This window comes from Corapipo altera, unplaced genomic scaffold, assembly GCF_003945725.1.
Source record: "Corapipo altera isolate COAL_440 unplaced genomic scaffold, ASM394572v1 48b, whole genome shotgun sequence".
In the NCBI taxonomy this organism is placed as follows: domain Eukaryota; kingdom Metazoa; phylum Chordata; class Aves; order Passeriformes; family Pipridae; genus Corapipo; species Corapipo altera.
In genome coordinates, this window is record NW_020884884.1 from 2893482 (window position 1) to 2911991 (window position 18510).

General features: G+C 40.0%; 1 protein-coding gene across 7 annotated transcripts in view; it reads left to right on the forward strand.

The window, feature by feature from the left end:
- Positions 1-18510, forward strand: part of ESRRG (estrogen related receptor gamma) — a 396805-nt gene that overhangs the window by 33188 nt on the left and 345107 nt on the right. For 2 of the 7 annotated variants that reach the window (XM_027641305.1, XM_027641316.1), the window contains exon 1: positions 17931-17946. The exons of 3 other annotated variants lie outside the window; for them this stretch is intronic. Coding sequence is in view for 1 of the 4 variants with exons in the window: in XM_027641299.1 (XP_027497100.1) it covers positions 17901-17946; positions 18192-18226 (81 nt within the window). In the remaining 3 variants the exon portion in view is untranslated. Of the gene's footprint in view, positions 1-17900; positions 17947-18191; positions 18227-18510 lie in introns of those variants that run through there. 2 more of the 7 variants (XM_027641299.1, XM_027641309.1) reach the window with 2 other exon arrangements.

Below are 18510 nucleotides of genomic sequence, written 5' to 3' on the forward strand. Positions count from 1 at the left end.
TGTACATTTAGAAACTGCAATCATGAAAAGCCTATATCTAGTGAATAAACATGTAATAACAAGTGCAATGTGTGTTCCTTAGAGAACTTAGAAGTGTTTATATTGAGGTAGCAAAAATTTGTAGGACTGTCTGTGATAATGACATCTTAATAGCTAAGAACATTATTCATGTATTTTTAAAACTGATGCAGGGATATCTGTTATTTTAGTGGAGAGTATATGTTGTAGATTAACCTGCAACTCCAGCACTAACTTTGTGTTTTCAGAATAGCATGCTTGAATTATTACACATTTATTTTGGCATTTTAATACATACGAACATTGTGAGCATTAATTTATCATAGATCACGAACATATGACTATTGTATGAACCGGTTTTAGTTATAGGAAGTTCAGCAAGTATTGTGCCTTGGTGGTTGCCAGATCACTTGCGTGCTTGCTAAATCCTATGCACAGTGCTTCCGTTTGCTGGGTTACTCATTGAGCTTTTAATAGTCAACTTAATTTTAGTTAAGGTTCAGTTTAGTAACTCTCGCAATTAGTGGAAAATATTGCCAGCATTCATCTGGTAAACCATATTACATACGAAAGGCGCACACACCGTATGTGCGGAGGTAAAAGATAACAGATCGATTCTGATGGATCCCCTCGTGACGAGCTCTTAAGGGTAAATTTAAAACCCTTTTAATTATTGGGGGTAACCTTGCAGAAAATTGAATCTTGAGTTTGCATGTAGGAGGAAGTTTGGTCACCCTTGCTCACCACTGGTTCCCAATACCAGCAGTTGCTCCGTGCACTGGGGTCCCTGGGTGCCTCTTGGGCTGCGGCTTCACACCAGTGCTGCTGATGTGCAGCTTCTGATATGGGCCTGGAGCCCTCATAAAATCAAGAGGTCTTATTTTTGGGGTGATCTTCTGAGCCCTGTCCTACTTATTTGCTTTGCCTCTCTGAAAACAACTGAGGTATAGGAGGCAAGTCTGCTGCTTGACTCTTTTAAGGCAGTTTTATGGGTTGTTTTATGGGTACAGGTAAAGGACTACAGGTGAGATTTTTTTGCCCTCATATAAAATGGAGATATGACTTCACCCAGCCTGTTGGTGTTCTGAGAAATTAAATACTAGGGGCAATAACCATAAGTAAGGATTAACTTGGAAATAAAGGCAAAGGTACAAAACCCAAATGCAGCAAGAGACTATTTTTTCTTTTTAGCCAAATGAATATGTTAAAATGGATGTGTCTGGCTGATGTTATTGGAAAATGAAAGCCCATATGTTCCCACAGGACGGGCACTACAAGGACAGTTAGAGCAGTGTCTTGCCCTGTCAACATTGCTCATGTCTGATCTGGGATTTCTCCAATCCATAAATACCCAAAACGAAGGTCTCTGACAAAGTAAGAAGAAATTGTATAACAGAGGAGGCACAAGGGCATATACTGTCTTTATCATAATTGTGTCACTTGCTCAGAAGTAAATGCCAGTTACTTCTGAGTAGAGTGAAATTCTGGAGTACGTGTGCCAATCCAGTCCACTGGGCTACAAGCCACTGTCTTGAAACAGTCTTGGGCATGCAGGGTCCTACACCAGTTAGAAATACACTGATTTAAGTAAAGGTAATAATATTTTTTTGCCATAGAAACCTAATGTAGAAAAGGGGAGACTGTCAATAGGCCGCTATTGAGTTGGGTGAAGAACAGACAGCAGAAAACTCTGATTTGTAGAAGGATGTAGGTAAGTGAGGATCTTTGCATATGAAATCACTCCCCAGCTATGGAAAAGCATACAGGATAATGTCTTGGCTTTGCCGAGATCAGTGGGAATCAGTCTGGATGTCACTGTAGATTCTGTATACTCGGATGGTGCTCTTGCCAGTGACAGAAATCCCAGTACAGACTGCAGCAGGATTGTTACTGTCCCTTTAGGTTTGATCTTTATGGGAAAGTTATCACTGCTAGTAATATTATGGAATAAAAAATTACTGCCAAAAACAAGGGTTTTAAAGCTTTCTATTTTATATTTTTACCCTGTTATTCTGAGTGATACCAGCATAGAAATTGAAACATCTCTGGGGCCTTTTTGCAAAGGAGGGCAAGAACGTTGTTTGTTTCCCCAGTTTTTCCAGTTACAGGAAACTGAGGATCAAGGTTTTGGATGCTAATCATAAGAGGCCTTGAAAAAGGAAAAATAGCAATACCTACCTTAGAGGAATATTTGTTTGTTTGAAAAGTTCTGTGAACTCCTTGACAGAAAGGAACCATAAGAAATTCCAGGTGTTTATTCCTCTGTGACAGAAGTCTGTATTTAGGCTTCTGTTAGTCCCCTTTATTTATAACAAAATCTTTGAATATCATTTCCAAGATGTTCAGCTATCAGAAGCAGAGTGATAATGAGGACAGAGGATAGGTCATGAGTCTGCAAATATGTGTGAGGAGATGGTGAGCTTAACCTACCAGGTGAAAAAAAGTCAGTATAGCAACTGCATGAACACTTCAAAGCATGCACCTAGTTTGCTGTACTAACTTAATTATCCCTGCTATAGATATGTTTGACAAACATATCTATAGCCCAGATCCTGTTACTTCTCAGTGGGAAATAACAGAAGGCTTCTGTTTGGTTGCCAGTTGACTGAATCTTTCCTTATACTTCCTTGCATTACTCTTTTCAAGGACTTTCCCTACCCCATTGCTAATCTGATGAACAGAAACTTGCCTCTTTTTGATTAATGGTGGAAAGTATTGTAAGCTGGAGAATGATGCAGACTAATGGGATGCATGTAAAATGATTTTTAAGAAAGTATGATGAGGATTTAATCCTATTTTAATCAAATACTGCCTCAACCAACCAAAAATAAGCTTTTATCACTCGTGCTGAATCAACCATATTCTGATGTCAGCAGTATTTCTCAGCAAGCATCTTGTGTCCTCTGTGTAATAATACAGGGTGGTTTTGAGCATCCCACTGTTGCTGACTTTCTCCACAAACAGTGTAATGTGAAATATAAAGAGGCAGGAGTACCCCAGCTCTTCCCTTCACACAAAAACACAAGCTGGTGCCCTGTTCTTTGACACTAAAATGTGGCCTGCTGTTGGCAAGCTGGGGGCTCTAATAGGCAAAGACCGTGGGGAACTTTTCAGCTTTTTAGTCTGTCTGCTTCCATAAAGTGTGTTACGCAGGGAGGTACAGTTTTTAAATGTGGTCATTTTTAATTCCTGTCCCTGGAGTCTGGCTGACAGATTGGGAGTGCGGAGGATGGGAGTGGGCTGAAAAGACAAGCTGAAACCACAGGATGTATACATACATTAAAATGGAGCAAAACAAAAATAAACGAACTTAGGTGAACACAGATGGGATCTGTTTCAGGGCCACTCTTAACACCTGTTTTAGATGGCCTGTGGTGAAAATCATTAGCTTAAAAAGATGCTATTTATGTTTTTCCTGAACCAAGTGTAAGCAAAGTCTCTCCAGCAGTCCTAACTGGAGAGAATGGAGATAAAATTTTGGTAGATTTTTTCCTTTTTTGTTCTGAACAATACTATTTTCATTGCAAACCTTAAAAAAAAAAAAAAGCTTTGACACGTGTTTGTTTTTGTACACTATTTATGTTAGCTACAGCCCTTGTTCGGAGGACCATTGGCATTGATGTATGCTAAATATCATTTGTTCAACAGAGACTTAAAAATCATCAATGTGATTTCATAGGTGTAAATCTGAAATTTATCCACTGAATTTTGAGGTGTTACTGTGGATTCCCGCTTCTGTTGCAAAGATCAAAACTTGTTGGCAGTAGTTTCTGATTTGAGAAGGCAGATGAACATGGGTATGTTTTATTAATTCACTTTGCTCTCCATGCTCATTTTGACAGGTCATACTGAAAGTAACATTTTGAGCGTTCCAAATTTTTTTATTCCATGTTGGCATTTGAATTTTGTTATGAAACCCTCCTTCTGTGATAATTTTTGCAAGTTTGTGTCTTTTGGAGGAAAGCATTGACTTTTCCCTATTTCTACCAAACTCTTCGTGGTTTTATCTTTGTCTTGATGATTGTTAAACTTACTTTTTCCTTTAAACATGCAAAAGAATAAAGGTTTTGAGAAGAGGCATTTGTAGTTTGATTATTGTCAAAAACAGCAGTAGAATAGATTGAATAGAAAATTAAGGAAAAAATTCCTTTAATGCATGAATGCATCTTTGCATGTCAGCTGTAAGAGAAGTGTGATCATAACCACGGTGGTAGTGGATCACGGGTTGGACTTGATGATCTCGGAGGTCCTTTCCAACCCGTCTGATTCTATGATTCTATGATTCATTCTTGGAGGTAGTGATGTAGTCTAATGAAAAGAGCAAATGCCTGGGAGTGGGTTGCATTCTGGCTTTTCCTGTCTGCTTACCCTTATAAAGTATTTTGAGATTTCTGGGTGATAGAAAGACCTAAGTATTATTTAAACCTGCTTAGTTAGAGAGTAGATTTTACTCTGTATTATTTTCTGGTTTGTGTATTACATGAATTGGGTGTAAAACTGCTAGGAGAACCTTTTGTTCTTGCACACTGGTTCTTTCCTTTGGCCTTTCTTTTTCTGGCACACAGTAGATATTTGTGCAGTTAGGAGGTGCATATTGAACCATGAACAACAACTCGTTTTTTAGATACCTCTGGAAGAGCGATGAGCCTCTTGGTGTGTTACTGTGGGGAAATGACAGGTGCATGCTGTCCCATGATTGTCCATGTAGCTGGTACTTCTTCAGTGTCCAGCAATGTACTCCCTATCCCATTTTGCTAAAAGGCCACTGTGTCCTCTCTAAACAGTGACAGCAGATGAAAGGGTAGCTTAATCGATGACAGATCTGTATTTATGACTTTAATAGTATATGTGCCACTCAAAAACATGACCTCTAGGACAGGACTTCCAAACTTCCACCATCACAGAAGGATCTTCCGTGCTGTGCAGTGACATGGCTGCACCAGACCCCTCTTCTCTGCTGACTATGTACAGAAAACCTGTACAGCAGTTCAAGCAGCGTGGGCTGCCCAAATACTTAGTTTGGCTTTCCCTCTGGTATGAGGGTAGCAGGCTGTATTTTTCCATATCTGTATGTAATAGCTCATTTAATACAAGAAACATGCAATGTAGCTGCAGAACCTTGCACTAAATAGTCATCTGTAACTGCAAGTGAAGATTTCTAAAAGCAGATCACTAATCTGGAAAAATTGTATGTATTGTGTTAAAGGAAGTCTCTGAGCCGAAAATAGATGGATGTTGGGAAGAGTAGTCTGGGGAATTGTCACTATACGCCTGCTCCATGACCTTCACTAAGCATCTGCTGTTTGCCACTGGCCCGAACAAGCTTATAAGCAAAAGTGGCCCTTTGGTTTCACCTGCTGTGGCCATTCCCCCAGATACAGCAGAGAACAGATGACCTGAATATGTGTGTATGCATGGGGATAGCTGAGTGGACATTTACTGTGGAATATATAGCAGTGGGGACATTGACTATATCACAACATAATGCCTTTTCTGATCCTCTATCTTTTTTTTTTTTTTCTGGCTGTGTGTGAAAATGCTGTTGACTACTTTGCATTAGAAAGTCCAGCGAATTCAATAAGCTTGTTTACCTCTTGTCCTTTGGGCGTCTTCTGTAGCGAGAACTTAGACTTCTGCCCTATATCTGCAATTCAGTGTGTCTGGTCACCCGAATGCCATAGTGGTATTATTATTATTATTATTATTATTATTATTATTATTTTGTTTGTCTGTTTGTTTGTTAATTCTTGGTTAGTCCACAGCTGTAAAAATAAGGCTAGACTGTGATGAAAAGTGATGGTCTTAAACTTATGTTAAATAAATAGTCTCTTATCACATCAGAAATGGAGACTGGACAGTTTTAATGCAGTTCTAATGTCTCACAGAGGGGGGATGGCACTTCTGTTCAGTGTGGAATGTGAATACTGCCTTTGTGACTGGCAGAATATGATGTTATCCTGTGGCACAGTGATTTCACCTGCTCATTTTTAAGGGACTGTCTCACCTCTGAAGCCTAGGAACTTCTCTGAAATATTTAGCTAATTTGAAAACACTATTGTCTCCAAAATATCCTTGTCCAGAGTTTCTACAAAGTCTACAGAGGCTTGAACATGATGGTGGGTTTTTTTATTAAGCACCTGCTTTCTTTGCCTAGCTCAGTTATGCAGCAAGGTTGTTTTTACAGTACTAAGAAGTGAGCAATATATTCCATATGCCACCAAGCTTTGTAAAGAATCTTGCTGATGACAATTTCACAGCTGCTGAGAAATAGGCCAAGCCTTCCCTATAAAGTGACAGTAAGGAAAAGAATATCTCTTCCACTGGGATTGGCCATGCATCCTCCCCAACTTTTTCCCTCTTGAAGGAAAATGCTAGCCCTTCTGAACCATGTAACAACAGATGGTGGCAGAAACCAATTTCTACTGCAAAGCCATTTGGTCAGGAAGTATAAGAAAATGTTTTGGAATTATGAAAATGAATTCTTGGCTGCAGGGCTACCAGCAGCCTACCAGAAATGAGACATGAAGCAAGTGCTTAACAAACCCAAGAGCCTGCCTGGTCCTGAAAGAAATGGCTTTGGTCACACATTTTGGAAATTAAAAACTTTAGATATGTGGAGTTTGGACTTCAGAAGTGTTCTGTGTATTATGGGTGTTATAAAAATTAGGTTCGTTATTTCTAGTTACTCATTGCTTGACCAACTACCAAGAAAGTAGCCTTCAAAATATGCAGAATGACCTCCAACTGAGACAAGCTTAATATAGCTCCCTCTGGCCTAGTCAGGTGGAACCTTCCCTTTTGGCTCAGCTGATTTGCTGCCCACAGACCATGAAAGTCCCAGGGCCCTAGTAATGTACAGGGACACACAATTAATGCAGAAACAGCACAGGCCTCTCTACTGATGGGTTGCGTTTAGTACGTTGTGTGTGTCTGTGAGTTGCTGGATGGAGCAGGTTCCTTTGGTTATTCCTGTGTCTGACCAAATGTGTCTCTTCGGAGAGCACTTTGAGAAATAGAATTTGTTTCTTTCTTTAAGTGCCCCATACTTGTCTGTCTGTGCCATTAACTCTCTGAAATAAACAGCAACACGTTTTTTCCTCCAGCACTTCTCTTGTGAGTCTTAGCCGCTCATAAAGTGCCATACATTGAAAATGGCTGGAGAGAACTCTCCATAGATGTGGAACATAAACAATACTGGCTGAGCCATCTTGTTTTATCTATTCTGTTATAAATGTATACCAAATTATACGGTAATGTCATGTCACCAGAAACACAGAACAGATGGAAGTATCTTTCCACATATTGACTCATGTTACTCTGATGAAAGGAATTTGTTTCTCTCCTTCTGTCAAGCCTGCTAGCCTCTGGCAAGGGATGCAACCCTAAGCGAGGGGAACTTTACCAATAATGTTCAAGTGACCATCTGATTTAAATATACTGTCATTGGCCAATATAGTTAGCCTGCATCAACAATTGTTTGGAATAGCGAATTCTATTTCTTATGTTGTATAAGACAACTTAAATAGTGCTGTTCCAGATTGAAGAGACCTAAGGAAATTAACCCTTGAGAAAGTAGATATTCAGCTTTTATAAGAATACCTTGAAGGCCCCAGTATTGGGTCCTTTGGAGACTAATCCTAATAAAACAAGTGCCACGTCTCTGAATTGTGCTTTATTATAGAAAAGTGACACCCTCAGAACATGGGTTGTAAGCGCTGTGTATTAGCTGCCAAAAATAGGGTTTCCAAAGCACCAGCAAAATCCTGACAAATAAAATAACTATAGTTGTGCCATGAGCATCTGAAATGCAGATCCCCTCCCTATTTCTGTTTGTTGTGAGTGGTATTTGACTTGATGAGAATGCAGTTCTCAGATTGAAAACACGTGAAGCTGAAGTCAAAAGGGAGTCAGTGTAATCATTAACTGACTCACCTTCTGGATGTGACAAGTAATGAACCATTCTAAACTTGCCTGGAGCTTTCTTTGGGACAATACCCACAGGGGAAACCCTCTTACGCTCAAGTGAAGCGTTATCAAATGGGCCCTCTATTTTCCCCAAATGCCAGCTCTTTTCTGTCTTGTCTCTAACCACCTGAGGACATATAACTGCTGATCTCAGCATCCCAGCCAGCATTTGCATCTCGGGGCTTGAGTACAGGGTAGTAAAATCCCCAACACAGCCTTTTTTACAAAAATTGCATATGCTTTTTGTTTGTTTATTTTCTTCTTACTAGCCTGCTCCCACAACAGGGAAACGTTTTATCTGCCCGTGCTGGGATTTTCATGTTAGCAAACCTCTTTAACCAGCATTTGGCTCTTTCCATTTTCTTACTTTGATTTGGATGACTGCCTGAAGCACCTGCTAATGGCCCGAAGCGTTCAAGCCGAAATTTGCAGTTTGTGTCCCACACTCACTCTGTTTTGTTACCTGCCTTCTGGAGCACCTGCTCCACAGTTTGGGCTCAAGAGCGTGTTCTCTACCTGCTGACAGAAGCGCTCCTCACAACGCTGCCTCTTCTCAGCTTTGTCCTGCTCTCTCCTTTGCTCTCTGTAGTCCCTGCTTCACTTTACCTCTGTCTTCAAGGTAACATTGATGCATCCTGCTCTTTCTAGTGCTTGAGTGAAGAATGGTGTTTCCTCTGGTACACAGGAACAAAGGTGATGTAAAAGTAAATTGATCATTGTGGTCATCTAAAACCTTCACCATGGCATTCACAAGCAGAGTTTTTTAGTTTTTTTAAATAGGTTACAGGGAAATTATGAGCCAGGGCAGCTTGCTGAAATCAGCTTGTAGGTCACTTGTTGGTCAGAAGCCAAATGACAATTCAGTGTTCAGGAAACATAGGAAACACAGAGAAGGACCAAAAGAAACCCCAAAGTCCTGAGGAATACCCCTCCCTTTTTCATGCTCCCACTGCCTTTTGAGGATCCTTTGTATGCTTTTCCATGAGGTTGCTCCTCATGCCTAAACATAGGGAAGGCTGTTAGAAACAGCTCTTTAAGCTGTGTTTCATGTGAAAATCCTCCTCCCTGTCAAGGGCCAATCCTAATGGGGAATTTCAGAGGTAACAACTTCCAAAAGGGAATTTTCCTTCCACTTTACCTTGGGAAGCATTAGTTTTTCCCATAGTCTTGGTCTGTGCCAAGGGTATCATTAACATGGACCTTCCCTTTCCGAAAAGGTGTTTGTTTCTCTGTTAGAAGGATGCTGTTAACAGCGACAGAAGAACCCAACTATTGGTATCCTGCCTCTGGTACCTGCCAGCCCCTTTACTGGCAGGATCATCCCCTTCCCCAAGGAGCTGTATTCCTTAATACAGCCACACTATGCCCTCCACCCACCTTCCATGTTGGTGCTGAGTGGGACTTTTCCCAGGAACCAAAGCATCTTCCTGAGTGCCTGGGCTGCAGACTGGGGCTTGTCCAAACCAGGGACATCTGCTCTTGCAGAACTGGGCAGGGCAAGGGCTTATTTTTTTTTCCCTTCTCGCTTTCCTTTGGTTGCCTCAAAATAACCCTAATTAATTTTATGGAGAGTTTAGTGTGCTCCCATCATGGGATTGCTCTTTGTGCGGATCTCTTGCATGCTATATTTAGGTATGGTTTTTGGAACACCATGTGACCCGAATCAGATAACTTCTGAACTACTAATCATGTCTTTGACACTGACTCCCTCCATGGCTTTGGGGCATTTTACGGTTGTTTTCTTACACAGAGAATGAAAAGAGATATACTTATCTGCCTTGTAAAAGCTGCTGCCAGGCTTAACAAATATTTAAGACATTGGTTTAGACTAAACTTCATTTTATTATTTCTACTATAGTCTTAGTTTTATTGTTTCTTACAGGTTTGACTTCTGAAAATGATTTGTTACCATCTTAGTTTTTCTTAATGGGTGACCCTTGTTTCACTATTTAAAAAGAAAGAAACAAGTTTCTTCTGTGTTTGTAGATGAAAATAGGGCAGAGAGAAAAAAACCAAATGTCCTCATTTCCTGCCCCACACAGGGGGCATTTCTCCCTTTGTTTTCTAGTTGGTCAATCCATGTAGACGAAAAGCCCAAAACATGGACCTGAACTATTTCCCCTTGTGCTAACTATGTCCCTTTTTTTAACAAGGGGAAGTTAGTTATCTGCTTGTTTTTTTCCTGATTTTTCAAGTTACACACCCTGACTTCTATCCTGTCCTCATCCACTGCTTGAGGCCACTCAAGCCCTGGAGGAAGCTGAGCATGGCTGGGGTTCAGAGCTTGTCATCCATTTCAAGGCATCATCTCTTTGTTGCTTATGTCTGTAATTGCTGCTCTCTGTGTCTTGAATACTTCTATAGCAAGCTGGAGTATTGGCATTTCTTCTGGCTTTACCTTTTTTTGCCTTGGCCCCTTAAGGCCTTTTCATTGGCAAATGGATCAAAAGACGTGTTTGGCCTTCAGTAGCTGAAAAGGAGCTCACTTTGAGCAGGTAGCTAGTCAGATAAAAAGTAGGAGAAATTATGGGAATATTGCTCATCCTTTAGGAAGCAGTGAATAGTGAACAGAAAGGAAGAGAATCCTTCCTTATTGTAAGTCAAATTTATTAAGTCTAATTATAAATAGTAGCTCTCCCCACTTTTTTCTTTAATTCCTTCGGAATTAAATCCTTTGCCCAAGTGCTTATTCTTTCCCTCCTACAATAGCAGTATAAAGCAAAATAATACATAAACCAAAAATCAGCCTTGAGAAAAAGGCAGATAATGAAATCTCTGCCAAATAGACTGCAATATGTGTCTGTCAGAGAAAAAGACCAAACATTCTTATATTTGAATCTCTGAAATGTAGCTGCACCAGACTAGTTGGGGAAAATTTGTTTGAAGATGTATTACGTTCCACGATCAAATGGAAAAAATGGCACCTGTCATCATATTTAGAAAACAGCTGGGTAACATGGCCAAGTGCCATAGTCTCTTTTCACATGGCCTTTATGCTGAAACCATCCAAGCTCCATTCTCAGCAACTGGAGAAACCCTGTGCCTTTAAATGGTTATAGAAACATCTACTTAGGGGCCAGCTCTTATTGCAGCAAAGCCTGCTTCTGATGCTTCTAATTAGCAGTTAATGGATTATACTTTACTTTTATAACCAACCCAGCAGGCACTCTTCTATAGTATTTTTCAGCTATTTTTGGTAGAAGATATATGCAATTGCGCTGCTCTTCATGCTTTCATTTGGAGCATGCAGAAAATATTAGAAATAAATCACTATCTGAGATTATTTTAGCACTCAAATGCTTAATTTAAGTCCGATGAAGCATTTCCTAAATGTATTTTCTTTCATCTAATATCTTAGAAAAACTATAATGGGTTAATTACCCTCTCTGATCTAGATTTTGATGCAAAATCTCCTAAATACATTCTTATTGTTAATTAAAATATTTATATACCCAGTGAAAAGCCTGGCATTTTTAAACTTGCAAACACAGCTCCAATATGTACTCATTTAGGAAAAAATGGTTTTTTAGCTGAACCCAGTACAGGTACATGCAGGAGTTTATATGCTTCAGAAGTTAGATGGGCTTGTAGGAACTAATGATTTTTATATTTGCTTTGAATTAAAATAGCAATGAGATTAGTAGCATTAAAGATTTGCAATGCTACATATGTGTGTGTGCACATATACATGTGGGTGTATATGTATATACACAATATATATAGAATGTATACAAACCTGGATATGTGAATATATATCTATGTTTAATAAAGAAATGGTTTTACATATGTTTCCTCCTTCGGGAATTAATTTTGGTACCAGTTTCTAGCAGGAAACCTAATTCAGTGAGACTGCCTTTGAGTGTGCTCTCTTTGCTCAGGCCACACTTCCAGTAGGACAAGGTCTAACACTGGTTAAACTGGAACAGGAGGGGGAGCTCTCACAGCACTGGCCAGGAAAGGGGAAGATGAGGTACCCAAGCCTAGGAAAAGAGTGGTAGAGGCCACCAGCTGCAGGTGAGATGTGCCATCACTCTTCTCCCACTTGCTGTGGTCCCCTCACCAAAGTAGTTTCTCTATCCCTTACCTATGTCACAAAAAAGAAAAAAAAAAAGGAATTGATTTAAGTGATGAGAAGTTTCAGGCTGGTTGATGAGAGGCTCAACACAACCCAGCAATGTGCACTTACATCCCAGAAAGCCAGCTGTATTCTGGGCTGCATCAAAAGCAGCATTGCCAGCAGGTCGAGGGTGGTGGTTCTCTCCTCTCCTCCGCTCTGGTGAAATCCCAACTGGAGAATTGTGTCCAGCTTTGGGGTCCTGTCCCCAGCATGGGAAGGATGTCTGCTTGTTGGAATGAGTCCAGAGGAGCCCATGAAGAGGGGGGGCTGGAGCACCTCTCCTATGCAAACAGTCTGAAAGAGTTAGGATTGTTCAGCCTGGAGAAGAGAAGGCTCCAGGGAGACTTATAGTGCCTTCCAGTATCTAAGGGTGGCCTGTAACAAAGATGGGGACACGCGTTTTAGCAGGACGTGTAGTGATAGGACAAGGGGAATGGCTTTAAGCTGGAAGAGGGCAGGTTTAGATGAGATATTAGGAAGAAATTCCTTATTGTGAGGGTAGTGAGACACTGGAACAGGTTGCCCAGAGAAGTTGTGGGTGCCTCATACCTGGAAGTGTTCAAGGGCAGGTTGGATGGAGCTTTGAGCAACCTGGTCTAATGGAAGGTGTCATTGTCCGTCGCAGTGGAGTTGGAACTAGGTGATCATTAAGGTCCCTTCCAACTCAAACCATTCCATGATTCTATGGTGTTCATGGCTTGCAGCAAAGGAAGTGCCACTTGCAAGATTCCTGCTTTGCAAGCACATTTGTATTCTCATCCTAGTGCAGCGCTGCACTTGCTAGCTACAAGATAGGCACTAAACTGGTACAGTCATGTTTGTTAAAGACAGCAAATTTTAAAAAAAAGTATTTTTACACTATTATTTTTACACAGCAAATGCTAAAAAAAAAAGAAGGAAAGAAAAAGAAAAGGTTAGATAGTGGTTATTGTGTGAAATAGCTCCCTAACTGTGGTGGGACATAGGCAACTTACTTTCTGTCCTGGTTTTTGAGGAGGATAGGTTTGGGCTTTTCCTCTCGTATATAACATCCCAGTGGAGTAGGAGAAATCTGGCTGTGCAGGAGCTGAAGAGCTGTTGTGTCCCTGTCCCTCAAAGTCCCTGCCTGTGCTGTAGGTGGAGAGCAGAGGGATGTCTGCTGGGCAGGGCCAGTCCCACCTTGTTCCTGGAGCAGGACCTCACTCTTTAATTAATTTCTTTTTCCCGGTTTTTCAGGACAATGCAGCAGGAGATAACTCCTTGCTTGAAGCAAGGCCATAGTCAGGCCTCTATACAATTGTTCATGTTTGCTCACTTGTAATCAGATGAAGCTATTCTGACATGCTCAAATGTGCTGTTATATTTCCTTTAAGAAAGAATGAGATTCCAGTATTAACCTTTATTTTCCCTCCTTAATACAGCTCTGTCTCCCTTTGAGTCTGGTAGAAGCTCTGTTTTCCCCCAAACTTCTGCTGAGGTAAAGTGTGCCTGCACTGCCTCATCATAGTGCATTGTAAGAGATGTACCAGGAGTGCAGGATTAGCCTCCCCTCAGTCTCTGTCTGAGGTGTTGGTCAAAGTATGTGGCTCCTTAGAGCTACACTTCCAGCCTCCATACTAGAGCCGTGAAGGCAAGTCTGAGACATCCTGAGTTCAGTGATAACCTCCTGAGATCTGCATCAGTCAGAGCTCTGGGGTTGCCCTTCTGTGTTTCATCTCTCAGCAGTTTGTGCCAGGCAAGCTAAGCTTAGTAGATGAGGTTATTGAGGAGAACTTCATCCAGAATAAGGCTCCCTCAAGCAGAGTTTGGTTTGAGTTCTCAGAAGGTCAGCGTGGGAAGCTCCCCATAAAAGCTGAACTTTGATGTTGTCAGCCAAGACAGATTCAGAAGATTTGAGAACATTTTTTTTCCTTCTTTGTAATTATATGAAATGCGGGAGACCTGTGAATAGGGTATTTTTAGATTGTACTTTCAAATATACAGTATTATAGTATGACAGCAAATTAAATTAAAATTCTTAACAAATCCTTTTTTTTTTTTTTTTTTTAAGAAATGTAGTGAACTTAGTGGAAAGTTTGATGAAGAGCAGTATGCCGCTCTGCAGTGCACAGGAATTCTGTTCTTGTGACTAAATTAAACATCAGTGGTTGCTCTCATTTAGATTAACACTTTTGGAAGTTCTTTTTTTTAAAGCTAGTGGATTGGACTTCTAATTTTAACTCATATGGTTTATAATTAGAAACATTTCCAAACTTGTTTACAAACACCTGCACTTGACAGTGTGTGTCTGCAATTTTAGAAGGACTCACTTGTCATTTCCAATAGGGGTTGAGAGGGCATCTGAGTTCTTTGTGTTTGTACAGTTAGTTTTGGGACACTGGAACAAAAGTGCATTTTTTAAAATAAGGGTACAAGCATGTAATGTTTTGTGAGGGGGCTGCATGCACCTGATCATCAAACAGGTCCTGTTGACTAATAGTGGATTATTTCAAAGTCAGGAGGATTGTTAGTTAGTGGCAATTTGGAGCAAGACCTAAACTGGCACCCAAAGGAGAAATTCCAGGAACTAATTGTAGCAGTTGAGTCTCTCAATTGGAGAAAATGGTTTACAGGTTTTCTGGTTTTATCTAGACTTCAAACATATTACTTTCTTGCCAGCTATACTTCAGAAGTTATTCCGAAAGAGTTTAAAATGACTTTTGAATAAATGTTTGCATTATTTTTTCATAAAAATTTGGAAGTTGCTGAATGTGCAGTGGAGCATGGGTCCCCTTGCAGTTGAGTGGGATGTGTGTGTTACACAAGTCTGCGTGCAACTTGTTTGCAGTGGGGTGAATATCATAGTGTGTTAGTCGTTGGTCAAGTCTATAATCACGTTAGAGGTAATCAAAATACTTTACCAAAAAATATCCCTTCAGCTCCTCAATGTACACTTTACATCTGATTTTTAGCCGCATCACATAGGTTAACAATGTTGCTTATCAATTTCTAGCATAATAGGAAAGATTATCATTGCTAAAAATTGATGCTGCGTGGGAGGAAGTCAGGAAGAACCCTCCGAATCAACTTCAAGGGTACAACTGAACCAGAAGTAGTCAAAGCAGACTTAAGCAGTAGTGACGTAAAGTGTCCTATTGCTTGCTTAATGCTCATGTTGTTATTAATTAGTATGTAAACCTCTGGTTAATTAGACCAGCCTGTTTGGGTGTTATGTCCTCTGCCAGGAACCGTGGTCAACCTTAGAAAACTCCAATATAGGAGAGGATAAGGAAGCCACAAAGCAAAATGGGTTTTATTTTCTGCTGTTTTGGTGTCCTAAGAAGCATGGACTTGAATCCAGGTGGGGAATCCATGTTGGTGTCAAAGAATCATGTCCTTAGAGATGCTTACTCTCTATCAATTTCACAAAGAGTGGATATAAGTGGAATTAGGTACCTAAATACCTTTGTGTGTGCTTGTTCTCTGAAGATAAACCTGTAGTCCGCAGCCTGTATCTTGTGCTTGACCCCTCTGCAGAGCACACAGCATATACTCACTGGGGGGCTCCTTATAAAGCAATTCCTTATAAGTAAACAAACAGATAATTACATGAAGCTTTTGGAGTACAATGCACACGTCTGAAGAATTAGGTTTTTCCATCTGTAAAACAGCTGTGTCTCATATCTGTGCTTCTGAATTCCTTTAAGGAAATATAATTTTAACAAGCATTCACTTTCTGTGGCAAACAGGCTTTTTTTTTTTATTTTTTAATTTCACTTCTTAATCAAGTAGGCTAGCCAAAATTATGATGTTACTTAGATACTCCACAGCATAACTTCTTAGCAAGTATGACTGCAATTAATAAATTGTGTTACCGTCTTTGAAAGTAGCTTCAAATACAGCTTACAAGCTCTGGTGTTGTCAGGGTACCAGTTGATCAGAGTTAGAAATACACGACATTTTAGAAATTTCTAATGATTCAAATACAACCATAGAAACCAGACTTAAGTGGAATTTAATACTGCTTCGAGCTTAACTAGAAACTTCTCTTTTTATGGTGAATTCTGTCTGGAAATAGCACTTTCTCAACTGATGTACCAAGAGAAATGTCGCTTCATGCCAGTATTTTCAGTTTTCCTCTATTTCTGTTTGCTTGTGTCAGCTCTATGCCCACTTTCCTAAGTGTTAATGTGTAGAACTGTTTCCAAAATGTTAGAGGAGGCTCAAAAGCAAGATCTATGCAAGTGTAGAAAGATCCAACTATCCAGCAATGCCTTGAAAACAGGCAAAAAACTCTTTGACGTCAGAAGTCTCGACTGACTGTGAAGTTAGCAACAAACTTTCTCAGACGTACATGATAAGAAAGGAAGACCTCTATGGAACGTTTGTAGACTTGTCTAACCTGCATAAACCTGACCGGTTTTTTGGTGTGAATCTTTGAGTGAAGTAGAGTCTATGGTGTACTCATGAAGCAATCTGTTCTCAGAATAATCTTCTTGACTCCTGTAGGGAAATAGCATGGAAAAATCTTTCTTTTAGTGCATTTAAAGGGGGATACTGTCTTCCTCAGAAAGTGGTAAATAAGATAAATACAGGAGTAATGAAAAAAAAAAAAAGGGCTTCAGAGTTCTGCTTTGGTTCTTCTTGTAAAAAATATCTCTCACTTCAGGTAAAATTGTTACTACTCACAAACTGTCATGGTATGCCTACTACTATCATGGTATGATTGAATAGTTTGAGGCACACCATGCATGGTATATCAGTGTGATTTGAGAGTTGAATTCATATCCGTGCAACTGGGCATATGAAGGCACATCATATACCATCACATACCATGAGAGAGGAAGCTCTGGGAGGCAATATCTGGTTGTGGTTAGAAATCAGCTGGGGATGTAAGGTGATACCTTGTATATTGACAAAGGGAGTTAATGTAGATTCCCAGCCCATGAAATCCCAGTATTGAAGTTATGGTTGCATCCCCAAGGCTGGGAAACTTTGCAGATCCCTAAGGTGCAGATCCTTTGCCTGTGTCTCCCATGGTACATACCTATAAGCCAGTCTTTAAAAGTCCGTAAATAAGTGTAAAACATGCATTTTTCATAGAAGTCATGATGGTAAAGAGGGACTGTGACTATTAATGTGCCCCAGTGCAAATTACGTGTAACTTAAATTTTTGCATTTTTGTTTGTTATTGGTGCATATGTTTTACATGAGCAGCTTTTTCATATTTCTGAAGTAACTCCATGCCATAAAAATGCATGGTTTTTCTTCTTAAAGAAACTGGTTTTTGCCAGTTGAACCCCAGCTGAAGAGACTAAGAGCAAGTGTATACGAAGTGAAACTGCTTCAGCATAACCTCCATTGGTTCAGGGGAGAGTTAATGATAAATTTATTTTCATGACTTGTCTGCCAAATATTTGTACACTAATTAGGTCCTATTTTGAGGGCAGATCATGTGAGCTTGTAAGGAACCCCTTGTACAGGATGGGAAGGGCAAGAGGATTTTTGTCCCTAGTGAGTGCAAAACCCATCTTTTTTATGTAGCATCACCTAAATATGTGCATTATTTTTAAGTAGCATATGAAACCCTGGGCTTATATGGAGGCACTTCTTAAATTAGCTTATGGGTGTAGCTGTAGCCAGCTCAGGTGTTCAAGTGTAGAGCACTGGAGAAAAAACTGAACTGACTCAAAGCACAGTCATAGTTTTAATTTTATATAATTTCTTTCACAATACAGCTGAAAATTACCTTTATTACTAGTGGCAGGGCCTGTTGTATAAGTGATCCAGCCACGGTGCTGGTTGGTATCTTGCTTTTCACTTGAACCTCTCTGCGATACAGGTCTTGGAGGAGTGAGTGCCTGGTGCAGTCTCTGCCTGGCTCCTTGGTAAGTCATTCAAGTCTGTCTTTCTGTACAGTCACTTTTCAAAATGATGAGCAAAAATAAGGAAATTTTTCATGGAGTGCTTTAAAAGAGAGCTGCTAATCAATTTTTCTTATTATTTTATGCCCTGTGATTTTTACACCACCCCCACCAGCTGGTTAATCATGCAAAAGCTGAACACTTCATTAGCCAGAACATGTTTGCCCATGGGCATTTCTGTAGTAAATTAGTTCTTTCTATTTATACAGGTAAGTCATGGCCAAAAGTCTTTAAGGTGCCAAAGGTAAGGGTTCGAATTAATTCTTTTTCTGAGTTTTCAAGAGAACTAGGTTTAACTTTGTGTGCTGTTGATTTGAAATTACTTTTGAATTAAAGATAGTGTGGATAAAAGAGCATTCTCAGGCTGTTCTGAAATACATTGTGTCTTTCTTGATCTCACTTTTAGCCTTTGTAGTACAGCCTGCCTTAAAAAAAACCCCAAAACTCCCAAAACTCATGCATGCACCCACTTACATATATACATGTATATGTATATGCACAATATCTATGCAGAGACTCTGCTTCTCT